The 13,805-nt window shown below is 40.1% G+C and overlaps 1 protein-coding gene across 1 annotated transcript; it reads right to left on the bottom strand.

Moving 5' to 3' along the window:
- Nucleotides 1-1,198: 1,198 nt before the first annotated feature.
- On the bottom strand, nucleotides 1,199-11,079 carry adora2aa (adenosine A2a receptor a). Its single transcript, XM_063489783.1, has 3 exons — nucleotides 10,719-11,079; nucleotides 4,439-5,129; nucleotides 1,199-3,251 (listed from the first exon to the last, which is right to left on the bottom strand). Exons 2-3 carry the CDS (start codon nucleotides 4,762-4,764, stop codon nucleotides 2,243-2,245), a joined length of 1,335 nt encoding a protein of 444 aa, XP_063345853.1. The 5' UTR covers nucleotides 4,765-5,129; nucleotides 10,719-11,079; the 3' UTR covers nucleotides 1,199-2,242.
- Nucleotides 11,080-13,805: the final 2,726 nt, after the last annotated feature.

Here is a 13,805-nt window from a genome sequence, read left to right as displayed (position 1 = left end):
TGACTGTAAAGTTCATTTAGACCCAAGTGATTTGGTATTAAATAAACTTGATTTAAATACCTGTTTACTAACTTGATATTTTAATGTCAATTTCTTTATTTTAGTAATTAGTTCAGTGATACTTGAGCAACCAGTTAGCTTAGCTTAAACAGGATATATATACATATATATATTAGTGCTGTCAGCATAAATCTCGTTAAAATGACTTTAACGCCATAACCACATTAACATGGCAAATCTCGTTAGCGAGTTAACGTGGATTCCCTCATGCGTGGGGCTGGACAGCGCTAACCTGTTAACAAGCTAACCGCGCTAACGCGTTGACGCTGTGCAGCCCCACGATTCGTGATAACTCGCTAACGGACATTTGACGTGTTAATGTGGTTATGGCGTTAATGTCATTTTAACGAGATTAACGCTGACAGCACTAATATATATATATATATATATATATATATATATATATATATATATATACATCTAAAACTAAAATTACATCTTACAAAATACATCTAAAACTTTGTTTTTTTCATTGTTTTTTCATCCAATGTTAGCTGAGCTTGCCATATGAGTTATTTAATGATATTTAATGTTAAAAAGTATTCTACTGACTTTATTTTGCAGTGTTGTGAAATTCAACTGTATTGTATTCAAAAATTGTCACTAGTTGTCTCTTGCATTGTGACTTTTTTTATTACTGTGCGCTCAAATGTGGGACTGTGCAGAAATACTGGACTTTTTTTTTACACAATTTAACAAATATTGTTGTAACCTTTTATGATGCATCTTTTAAAAATTACAGAACCTGATTCAATTTGATAGTAAGAACGACAAATAAAAAATTGAGGCTTTAATCTTATTGTTTTGAGACATTCACATTCAATCATTGCCTCAGAGTTCAGTGCAAAACAATGTCTTGAAAGTGCGTCTGTGGACCATCATTAAAAAGAACCACATCTAGAAAAGTATTTATTGTATGAAGCTAAAGTTTCACGGCCGTAATGCAAAAAAAAAAAAAAAGACAATTTGCTTATTTGAGATGAAGTGATCCAGCTGAGCAAACAAGATTTCCAGCTCAAAAGATCTCCTGTGTCCTTTGCCCCACAAGCAGAGCAAAGGACACAGGAGATCTTTTTTGGCTGTGAAATCTTTATCAAGGAATAGGCCGCAAGAGCTGTTCTGACAAAAACTGTAAAAATAAAGAAACGCCAAGAAATTATGACAATTTCATCCACCATTTCTCAGAGTGACCAAATCACGAGCCTGTCTGCTGAAAAGCCAGTGGGATGTCTGGAGGTGTTCCTGCAGCTCCTGAATAAAGACGGGGATTATATTGTAGCCATTGCAAAAATGTATACACAGCAAGCACACATTAAAAATGTGAAAGGATTTATTTAAAGACAGCACTTGGTGCCAGTCTACTTGTGAAAACATAGAGGGCAGTAATGGACATCTCCAAATAATTTCCCATTATTCACCAAACTGTGTCAATTGTGTCATCTGAATTTAACTTAAATAAGCATACATTAAAGCGTCATTATCACAAATGTATGAACAAAAATAAAAGGTCACATTACAGCATTAGATTGCCAAATTACTGGTCTTTGCTTTAAAGAATGTGAAGCATTTAACAGATATTCTCACAACCACAAACCAGCCTGCACTGTCCTTCTGTTTTTAGTCCATTAGGAAACAGCAAATAGAAGCAATGGGCTGAAACATTCATCTGGAACGTGGTTATGTCTGTTAATCTCTACCAAAAATGTGGAAATTACAAGTGAAGAGAGCAGAGTATGTTGTGTTTATGTTCATATCCCTGAAAGAAAGAAAATAAATGTAATAATTTAAAGACGCATCACATTCAGAACTGAAATGACTATGGTTAAATAAAGGTGGCTATCCTGACACGGCTACAATAAATGCTCCTATTCCATATAGACCCGTCTATCAACTGCCTGCATTTCTACTGTATTTCAGCTGTTTGCAAAGAGGAAGTAAAAACATTCATGGATGGTGTTGAAATTTCCACAGAACAACTTGTGAAGTGGCTGCACACTACAAACCATCCCCAGCCATGTGGGTTGATAAGACGTAGCCTCCCGGTAACAATAGTGGTGCCTTTTAGACTTATTCTGAATTAAATTTACATGTCACTGTATTTAAATAGTAGAGACAGTTTTCATTTATCAGCCATTCACAACTAACTGTGAGGAATTAGCGAATGATCCCTGCGGCGCATAGATCAGTGCACTTTATCTAGCTCGCTACAGCAGCTCCTCCTGTCCTGGTTGTTGAACAGCAGTGCAACCTGTGCTGGGGCGAGGTTCTGTTTGCAGTTTTCCTCCAGGATCTCTGGTTCAGAGCAGTCGTGCCCCGCCGGGAGCTGAGTCTGCCTGAGGGCTTGAAGTGGACACGTCCCCACTTTGGGGCAGTGGGCGATAACAACAGACAGAGGCGGGTGAGACACTGTTGCCAGACCACCCTCTAAAGGGGAGATGTGAGCAGGACAGCGGCAGGAGTTCTCACAGGTACTGCTGCTGTGCTCTGTGAAAAGGTCAAAGCTGAGGCCATTTGCTTTGAGCCTGATGGAGTCCGTGATGCTGTTGTGAGTAGAGTTCCGCTTACTCCCGCCACTCTCAAACACCTCCCGCTTCCCCAGGATGTGCCGCCTAATAATCCTACGGAAGGTGTGCCGGAACTCTCGGATGCGGTAGGCGTAGATGAAGGGGTTGACCACAGAGTTGGCATGGGATAGGATAATGGCCACATACATAACCAAACTAGGAGGACGAGCACACTGAGGACAGAAGAGGTTGAAGCAGTTAATGATATGTAAAGGCAGCCAGCAGACAGCAAACAGGCCCACAATGATGGCCAGAGACTTGGCAGCCTGGACCTCTTTCTGCAGGACGGAGCGGGACTTTTCCCCATGAGACGCTTTTACTTCAATCAGCATGAGCTGGTGGCGAGCTGCCATGAAGATACACAGGTAGATGGCCAACATTAGCAGCAATGGGATCAGAACACAACCAAAAAAGTTGAAGTAGACCATGTACGCCATGTCGACAACATCCTCAAACAGGCACTTCATCATGCCCGGCTGGCAGGGGCTGCTTTTGGTTTCGTTGGTGACGTTTCTTGACATCCCATGATGCCAGCCCATCATGGGGGTCAAACCGATGATGATGGATAAAATCCAGCATATGGCGATGATGCCTCGAGCCCGCTGTCCTGTCACCAAGCTGTTGTACCTGGACAGGGAGACAATACACGTGTCAAGCTTCAACTGTCTTTCAGCTCCTGAGAACCCAGAGATAAAGGTTTGTTTCCCTCTGCCACAATGACCTCTATAAACCTCATAAGAAAGCTTCCGTCACTTGTTTGAATTAATTATTACTGTATACGAAAGTACCCCGCTGATTTATCATTTGCTTATGCGATCGTTCCGTGGAAGCAACTCTCATCCCGGAACTACAAGAGACAAGAATAAACAAACAGAGTCTTTCAGGACTCCTCAAAGGAAGGAGCCTATTTTAGGTTCGCCTGTAGCACAGTGTGGGAGAGCAGCTGAGACGTTTGGCTTGTTTCTATCACATTCTTCAGATGTTAAAGTGCAAAGGTTAATACTGCAAAAACAAGCCCCCCCTCCTCTTTAGGGATGCACAAACACAACGCAGAAGAGCCCTCACGTACGTATGTTCGGCAGGAGGAGGAGTCTGTTTGAGCCCTAAAGGGCGAGACGTCTGACCGGCGCAGCAGTGCAGTAACGATGAGGTCACAGCATCACTGTCACTGGTTTAGCCTGTCAGGTCTGCAGATACACCGTCGTTGGCAAATCTGAATGTTAAATCAACATCTGAATGTGTTTGGAGTTTTTTTGTTGTTATTTTTACATTACAATAATAAAAGTAAGTTTACAAAAGAGGCTTACACAGTCTGTATAAGCAATTAGAGCGATATTTGTTTGATTGCTCCAGGGGGAATTTGCCCTGCGGGAGACGCTGTTTCTGAACAGTCTTATTCAGCCATGGAATATCTGGTTTAAATGTCAAATGTTTTAACCGACAGAAATGAAATGAAACATTGGGCGTCATCGTGAGAATTCTGCTGCTTCTGATTAAAAAAACACATTGGACCAAAGTAAGAAATGGAAGCATATTTGAAATGTTTTCCCTCTGATTTAGAGAGTTAAAACGTTCCTATTTTGTTTTCCAAATCTGATCTTCGTTTCTTTCTGTGCTTTGACATGTTGAAAAATGGTTTATAAGTAGTAATCAGCTTTAGTTTTAATCAGTTTTACTAATGCTAATCAACTGTTTATTGGTGCCTTATTAACACACGTAATAATGCAGTTATAAAGGATTTCACTCATTCTATTAACTCATTAATTTTGCACCAATAAATGATAAATGATCCACTTTTCCTCATGGTTACTGACCTGAGTGGTAGCTTGATTGCAATGTAGCGATCCATAGCGATAGCCAGCAGACTAAAGATGGAGCTCTGTGTGAGAACCAGCACAAAGCACGCAATAAACAGGCAGCCATAGAAGTTGGAGCAGAACCCGATGCTGATGACGATGGCGAAGGGAATGGCCAGGACGCCCACGGCGATGTCGGCCACAGCCAGCGACACCACGAAGAAGTTGGTGATGCTCTGGAGGTTACTGTTGAGGGCCACGGCCCAGCAGACCAACACATTTCCCAGCACTGAGAAGACGGCAATCAGCAGCTCCAGGGTGATGTAGAAGTACTTGTCCAGCATGATGAAGCAAACGGCGAAGAGGTCACTAATGCGGGGGGAGGAAATCTCACCTCAACGTCCATAGCTGCAGCCTAGCAGCTGCTGAACTCAGCCTTGTCACCTCCAGAGAAACGGCCACTAGATTCCACAAAACAGTGACTCCTTCACACCTGCTCAGCTTAAAATGCTGAAAAAGAAAAATGAATCACATGGAGCTATCATCACTCCTAACTCCGCATGCAGGATGCAGTCACCTCCATCCCCTCCACATAAAAAAGCTCTTCTGCTGTCCTCTCCCCTCAGCTCCTTCCCCTCTGCGTCCTTTTCCCACGAGCTCCTTGAAAGGCTGAGATGATGCCAGCAACGGACATCACAGTGACATCGCTCTGTCGGAAATAAAAAAAAAGGTGCAAAAGTGAAAAAGAAGAAATGCTCCTACAGTAGAGGAAGTCAATATGGGACTTTGTATTAGGTATAAAGCGAGGCACCCCGTTTGCATTTGAAAGATCTACAAACACAATACAGGTTCCTTCTTATCAGTTATGAATTACACTTATATGGGAGTTATAGGGTACACTTATATATAGTCACGATATTTCCAGAAGCATCAGCAGCTTTAATAAAACCACAGACACCTTTCATAAAGCCACATTACACTGCAAAAAAAAAGCAATGTCACTGTTCAGTTGTGTGAGACTGCTGATGTCTCCTATAAACAGCCTTTCTGACCCTGCAGAAGGGCAGTGGGAGAGCAACTTGTGTAGCCTCCATCAGCACGAGCATGCACAGCTCCACATTATAGCAAACTGCTGTCAAAATGCAGTTTGAATCATTTATACTGTGCTAAAATCCGAAGTTATGCTACAATACTACAACATAAGTCAGATTTGCTCTGACAAGCACAGACTTGTGACAGTTTCTGATGTTTAAGTTCAGATCCTCAATTTTGAAGTTTATATCAGTTATGTTTTGTTTAGACTTTGATTGTCGCGGATTTGCGACGTGATTTCCAGCATTTGTGTAGCCAAGAACAGCAGACCTTGACTCCTGTGGTAGATAAAGATTTTCGACTAGTAAAAAAAACAGGGAAAAATAAGAAATGCGATCTTATCTTGTGATAATTCAAGAAAAATGGGCACTGAACTCAACGTGAACCTGTTTTATGGATTACTTCTGCAACAGTTGTGATCACATACAATAGAAAGTTCAGAGGTGTGACGCTGCATTGGCCTTAAGCCTGCTATCGTCTGAAGCTCGTCCATGCAGCAGCTTATTTTGGAAATGTGCATTAATATTACAGTAAAAATCACCTTTCAGAGTTTTAACAGTTAACTGTGACCTTAACGTAACTGTAGATGGTCATCTAAAAGGCTGGCTGTACTATACTGCAAAGCCTCAATTCTACAAAGTATGTGAACATGTTAGTGTTGATTCCAGTAGCTGTGCTGTACACAGTGTAATTGCTACATGCTGGTAAATGTAGCTGTTAGATATTTACTGTTATTATTTGTTACAGGAGGTTCAGGACAAAAGGTTCTGCTACAGTGAAAATCCTGTGTGTCCAGTTTTATAATGCATGCTGTACAGTATTATACAAGGGCTAAAATGCGATTCTCTCAGTTCTGTGAGCGCTAAAACTAAAACGAAACATTGTGACCACAAAATGTGGCGTTGAGAGATGAGTCACACTCAGGGTATCGTAGTGGGTTTTGTAGCTGCTTTCTTTCAGGCAATTCAAAACAGATAAGACCAAAGATAAATAAATAAATGTATTACTTGTGCTTTTATTGAAAAGCACAAGTAATACATTTTATTGAATGTGCTGTTTATCTTAGTTAATATCGAAAGCTTCGTCAGGCACATCTGATCAAACAAATATTACTGAAAATTATTTGAGATGCAGTTTTAAATGATCTATAATCAATACGTTTTAATGACAGTAAATGGAATGAATGCATGTGAAGTGAGAGTTAGGGGTTACTGCAGAGTTAGGCCTATAATATTATATGTGATTATATGATTATACGTGTATAAATGATCAATTCTTTGTTAGCAATTTATCCAAATATGATTAAAAAGTAATATTTCAATATTAGGTTTGCTTTTACCAACCCAGGCAACGGCGAATACACAAGCACACACACAAACACACACATACACACACACAAGCACAAAAACACAAACAAAAGGGGGAAAAACAGAAAAAAAGAAGAAGAAAAAGTTAAGCTTCATACTTGAAAAGATTCCCCCTCTTTTGCAAAATATTATTAGGATGCAACAAAAGGTAAAATAATGATAAAACAGGAAGATGAACAGGGAACAGAAATAACCAACAAAGGAAAGGAACACATGTAATGTAATCTGATCTTGAAACTACCAATTCCTTATTTTGGAATTTGGAAATTTCTTTGATAAACAAATATAGTTTTTGACCCCAGAAATGACTTCTAATGATCAAATAGGATTAAAGTCTTAATGCTGAGTACAATGTATTGAAATCCATTTGAATTACATACATATTTTTTATTTATGCATGTTTACATTTGTAGATAGCAGATGGCTTTTTTGGTTTGAGTCACATTAAATGATGCAATACAGTGAAACCGAACTCCAATCAAAGAAAATTAAACCTTTTACAAGAAACAGACAAAATGATCCAAAAGAGAATAAGGGAGATGATGGAAAAATGGTAAATTCATATTTAAAATCTCCTTTTCTATAAGTTTAAATGGGTGGAAACACATTAGTATGGAACTGTGTCTGCAAGCGTGTTGGTAAAGTGTTGCGTTTAATGCATTTAAACATGAGTTTAGAGCATGTTTTTCTCTTTTCCGTGACTTGCAGTTTTGAATACAGTTAAGTTTTGCTGTCAACATGATAAAGAAGCTGTCAAAAAAGAAGTACGCTTCATACGAGCAGTATTACAACTCCGCAGTACAAAAGCAGATAAGAGCAAACACCTTTGTAAACATTTTTTGGGTGAAATATCGTGGCGAGAGGGGGAAAAAAAAGAATTGTAGCACAATTCTTGGAAGTTTGATACGGCTTCTGGTCTATTCTCAGTCAGACTATAGTTTAGATGCCTTGATAGCTTTGAGCCGTCAGCACGCAGCTCACTGAGCTTACAAATAGCCGCTGTTTTTGTGCTGCTGAATTCCCTCTGAGGGGATGTTTGTGAAGGTTAGACTGAGTTTTCAAAGATACCAGCTGTGATGGAACACAAAGGTCTTTGCTCTCCCAGTCATGCTTTTCCCTCAGGGTTAGTTGAGCCATTTACATTAATACTAAAGAACTGTTATTCCACGTTTGCGTGTCATCAGGAGATATCCTTTTAATTCCAAAGGACTTATAAATGAAGTTTTAACTGCTGCTGTTTTAAGAGATGTTGGTGTGCGACTAGAATTCCACCGTTTTTTTGTATGAGTACTTCACAGTAATAATCCCAAAGGACAAGAAAGGAAATCATGAATTTCTTAAAACTGCACAAGTGATTCTCCCATGCTAGCCACACAGTAACAAGCTGTCCTAAAATAAAATTATGAGACACATCAGAGAAACTCCAGGGAGTAATAGCGAGACAGGGTTAGGGTGCAAGCTTTGGTTCACAGCAGCCACTTTGAGGGATGAAATCTGGAAAAATATTGATATTTATTAGTATGTTTGTACTGAGAAAGATAAAGAAGAAGTCAGCCAATGCAGCACACCAACAATAAACCACAGCACATCACCGCCCTTTACCACTGCACAAGAGAAAATTAAAACTTAAGCTTCCTGTCACCGCAGGCTCTCGCTATGCTGTCCATACAAAGTGCCAATACTGCTGCAAGCACAGTGAGTCGCCTCACTATCTCTGAGCAGCTGGGTTGACTCTTTTGCACTAAAGCATCGTAGCATTTTGAGAAGCAGGGAACTTTGATCAAAATTACAGTCTGATTAAATAATATAATGAAATCTGGGCTTGAACAGTAGACTTTATGGTGAAAGTGTGTCAAAAAATTAACAACTGGGCTAAAACAATTAGCTAAAAAAAAATGGATTTTCAAGTCTGACCGATTTATTATCAAGGCAATGTCATTGTTAGCTATATGCCAATTTTTGGCATCACAATTTGTAATGACTTAGAGCTGAAAATGTAAAAAGTAAAGACACAAAGGGAGAGACACCCTTCAAACAAAGTGAGTGTTAGCTTAAAGCATTAGCTTAGGTGCTAGATATAGTTAAAAAGATATTGATAGCTAAGAGTAAGCTACTGGATAACGGGGATTTAAAGTAGCCTAAAACAGATGGATAAATGAGTGAAAATAGGGCATGGCAATTATGAATAAATACCCGTTAGCTGGAATTAGCAGGTAGCTGTAAACTGGATAATGGTATTGGATAAAAGTAGTAACTAAACATTTGGATATTACAGGTGAAATTGCTAAAGCTAAAGACAAGAGTGGGTACGCAGTTGAAGCAGCTCATAGTTGTTAAATTAAACATAGTAGATAAAAACGTGAATGTGTAGCTTAGAGTCGTGTAGCATAGAACTGGATAAATGAAAGCTAAAGATAAAAACTAATGGTTCAAAATTTTATGGATACACAACTGCTGAAAAAAAAATGGAAACATTTCTAGATGAATGGTTAGAAAAAAGTTATGGATATTTTGTGGTAAGTGTTGAAAACAGGCCTGCTGGTCTAAACAGTGACAGTTAACTGATGTCTACTTATAAAACCAGTCTTAAACAACACCCAGTTTATGATGAAACTAAACACACATTGAATATCTGTCCTACATCAAGTAACAGCCTGTAACAAATCACAAAAGATGAGTAAAGTAGAGTGGTCACTGCTGTGTGACACAGTCCACTTGACTCTGTCTTTGTGTCTGCGCTTGACTCATGGCCACAGTTACTCACATGAACACCCCAGGGGCAAAAGTAGCTGTGCACAGTGACCCCCACCCCTGTTGTGGCAATCTCGCTAATAAATCAAGGAATCTCTGTATGTGTGTTCTTCACATGGAGACAAACGTTTATTCTTTCTACCTCAGACCTGGTGGCTGTGCAGCCCAGGCCCTGACCAAGTGCACTGTCCGGTCCGGGTACTTTGAATGAGTGGTGTTCCCATTTGACAAGGTCTCTAGTTGCTAGGTAACATCTTTGACTTCACAGATGATGTCACACTGTTCTGTGACCACTGTCACCAGTTTATGTAACATAGTTTATGAATCAACATCCTCCACTCTAACACGTACATGCTACTACACCTTAGGGAGGAGACTTGTTAAAAACAAATTAATTTAAGCATATGCAACATTTGACACTTTTATAGAGGGACCACAGAGCCAGCAGTGCTGTTATCATTTCATATATTGTACTTTAGAAGAATTATTCAGATTATGTGTCATAAAAACAATGATTGCAGGACAACAGAGGTACCTGATGCTGTGATGATAATGCTTTGTTTGTTTGTTTTTGCTTTTTATGTCTTTTTTTTGCACTTGAACATGATGTAATTGATTGTGAGGACAAGCAAAGCTGCATTATTTCTGTGCAACATAAACTAATTACGGCACTACAGTTGTTTTATTACTGAATCTCGAGTCTTCCGGATGCAGAGGAAGCCCAGGTCGCAATACAGGTTTAAGAGATGAAGTATTTCATTTATTAGGTTAAGTGTTCAACAGGCCGTGTTATAATAAGCTCACCGGGGACTTTGTGGAATCACTATCAGCAGACTTTTTTCCTGCAAGCCTCTGAGAAAACCCACAGTATGCAAACGCGCACTAGACATCAGTTTCCACAGAAACCTCACCTGTTTCTCATCTTGCCGTGGGCACTAAAGCAAAATACGACTGTTACATGAAAATGTTCATTCACGTGTTCATCTTAGTGTGAAAACTGAAAGCACTGCCAGTGAAAACGCAACACGTGAAGTCTGCGTTTAATTCACTTTTGCGCAGGATGTAGTCAGTCGGCGCGCACGGCTTACCTTTCTCTCCGCAGGCTTCCTTTCCTACACATGGCAAAGTTTTGATATCCAAAGGTACTTGATGAAACGAGGCGACAGAAAAAGTCGACTTAAAAATATCACGCAAATGACGGTTTTCACTTCCCACTGAGCGACCAACTTCTTCAATTCACGCCTTAAATTTTCCGTCCAGCTGCACTTCACTTTTTTTTCTTCTTTTTTTTACGTTGACTTTAAAGCGCCGCTCAATAATAAAAACACCATCGAGCTCTGATCGACGTTTCTCCACTGAAAGAAAGAAAGAAGACTCCTGCTTTTGTCACTTCACACAGATGAGATCTGCTCTTTACTCTCGCTCTGCTCCGGTCAAGTGAGTGTCTCTCTCTCGCTCTCGCTCTCTCTCTCACACACCCTCCATAAAACAGGCTGGCTGTACCTCAGTTTCCTCTTCGGGGTCAGACAACTAAAAGCATGCTGTGTATACGTGATGATGGTGATGATGTCACACGTTAAACACGATGTGTCTGCTGTGCAACTTGAGATGCTCTGACTCGGGTAAGCCGGTTATCTTTCTAACACAGAGGGACAATTATCCGGTTAGTGCTCGGTACCAGAGCTCTGTCGCGTTTTATTACCTGGATAATGTGTGTTGAGTGGAAATGTAATGTTCTAGCCCCGGGTGAGGTTCAAAGCCCTGCGTGACATAAACAAAGGTGCAGATTTCAGGGGGATGTGCGCTCTTTTTAAATCCCGTCGTCCGGTATGAACTCTCACCACCCCTGACTCAACTCTGTCTCGCTCTCTCGCCTTTTCTTTAAAAGTCATTCTTTTAAAAATAGTCTTGTCCAACAGTTCTTCGCTTTCCAAAAGTCTCCCAAAGGGTTTCTTTGGATATTTGCTGATTTTTCACCAACTTTCAGTCTAGTCGTTGTACCTGACATTTTATTAGAGACATTTTGTGTCTGTGTGTGTATTATGCCCCTTCACACTGACCTGTGAATCATTCAATTAAAAATACAAAGGAAAAGAAAGAAAAGGCACCTAACTCAACTGATGGAGTGCTGTGTGTGTAGACACAACAATAAGCTTTATCTACACATAACAGACAACTTGGCAAAGAATCAATTTTAAAATATGTCTTTCTGTATTTAGTTACTAGCTTGTTACAAAAGCACAGAATTTGCTCCAATTTCACACCAAAGACAGTCTGACAGGCATAAAATAGTGTTTGTACAGCAAGATTCTCAAAAAGATGTTAGCTAAAAACTTGGCATATCTTGATGAGATATAAGTCTCATCAGAAATGGTCTCAGTGAAAGGTTAGCTGTTAGGAAGCCATTCTTAATGAAGGGAAACAGAGAGGAAAGAACGAGGAAGTCACACAAGAACAAAAGTCAGTAAGTCAGTAAGAGGTCTTATGAGTGATGAATCCAATTCTGAAATTTTTGGTTTGTCATCAGTATGTACAGAGGAGGTTGAGTTAGACGGACAGTGAGTGTCTACAGCCATCTGTAAAAACAGTAGAGGCTCAGTGGTGTTGGCGATCTTTCCAAAATTGATGGAATTATGAAGACAGAAAAGTACTGGGTCAGATTTTGAACCACCATGTAACATCTGGAAACCATCTGATTGGCAACAACACCATTCTTTAGCATGAATATGATCACTGCCAAAGCAGTAAAAGCACACCTGGATAGACATTACTGAAGCAGTGTGGGATCATCCTGACAGAGAATGGAACAAAAGGCAGAAGAGTTCTGAATCTCTCAGTCTTTTTTATTATTGTAGGGTCTTTACCTGACAGTATAAATGGCCTTAAGGCGACTGTCTTTGTCATTTGGCACTATATAAACAAAGCTGAATTGAATGTCCTTGAAGAAGCCTGAAGAATTGTTCCTGAACACTTCTTAGAGAAATGACAAGAAAGCTGCCGAAGATTTTTCAGGCTTGTACCAAATATTAACTTTCAAGTTTTGCAAAATCTGTTTTCCATACTGTATTTTCAAGCATGTTTGTACATGATTCAATACATTTCTGCACACATTTTTCTTGCAAAATCTAAAAAAATTATGTTTGATTTGAGACTTTTTCACAGTACTATAGTGTTGTGATCAGTCAGCTGGTACCATGTGTAAGCACGTCGATGACCATGGAAGAAAATGGGAGCTAAGGTTTAGTAGTAATTTGTTTTCCAATATAGAAGTGCTGTTTATCCACTACTTCTGAGGTAATGTAGCCTGCTTCTTGTTTTCAGGCTACTTGGTAATAGATGAGATGTACTTGACTTCCTAAGATCATCAAAGGTATGTCTAAGATAACTGGAATGTTGGGAGAAGGTTTTAAACATGAGCAATTAACCAAACATCCAGTGGGTGACACAATGAAACACATAAATCAGGCTAATACAAAACAGATAACTGGATAAGTGTTCTACTGTCATCCAGCCTTTTATCCTTAACAAGGTGGGGGGTGAGGGGGGATGGGGCACCTGGAGCATATCCTAGCAGTCATAGGGCAAAAGGCAGGGTGAGAGACAAACAACCACTTGCACTCACTCCTATGGCCAATTAACCTAACCCCACTAAATGCATGTTTTTGGTCTGTGGGAGGAAGCCATAGCACCCACAGAGAACCCATGCAAACATGGGGAGAACATGCCAACTCCACACAGAAAGGCCCGCGCCAGTTGGTGGAGTCAAATTCAGGACCTTCTTGCTGTGAGGCAACAGAGCTAACCACCGTGCCACCATCCTGCGCCGTGTTTTGATCGTTTGATCTGAAAAGAGGCCAGCGCAACAGAAGGACAAACAAGTAGTTCATACCCGTGTGTGTGTGGTGAACTATAATGAATGAGACTATCTGAAAGCCACACTGGATTATGTCCTACTTTATGTTCGTTATGTGGTACCTGATTTTTGTTGTCTTTTAACTACAGACATTTGCACCACAGAACGATGCAGCGAATGTGTAAACTGGTGCAAGAGAAGCAGAATGCAGGAAATAAAGTTTCTAATGCTCATCATTTCCTGGGGAAGGAACATCTTCTCCACCACCCCCACCTCCCCAAGCCCAGCCCACGGCTGAAAAAGGACAACAAACACGGCTGTT

The sequence above is a fragment of the Pelmatolapia mariae genome, linkage group LG12 (assembly GCF_036321145.2).
Source record: "Pelmatolapia mariae isolate MD_Pm_ZW linkage group LG12, Pm_UMD_F_2, whole genome shotgun sequence".
NCBI classification, from domain to species: Eukaryota; Metazoa; Chordata; class Actinopteri; order Cichliformes; family Cichlidae; genus Pelmatolapia; species Pelmatolapia mariae.
Note: the sequence above shows the minus strand (reverse complement) of the source record. Positions and strands in the feature narration are given on the sequence as shown.

Coding starts and splice junctions, on each gene's coding strand:
- adora2aa (XM_063489783.1), bottom strand. CDS start 4,764: ATGCTGGACAAGTACTTCTACATCACCCTGGAGCTGCTGATTGCCGTC. Junction 3,252..4,438: donor GCAATCAAGCTACCACTCAG/GTCAGTAACCAT, acceptor CTCCCTGTCCAG/GTACAACAGCTTGGTGACAG.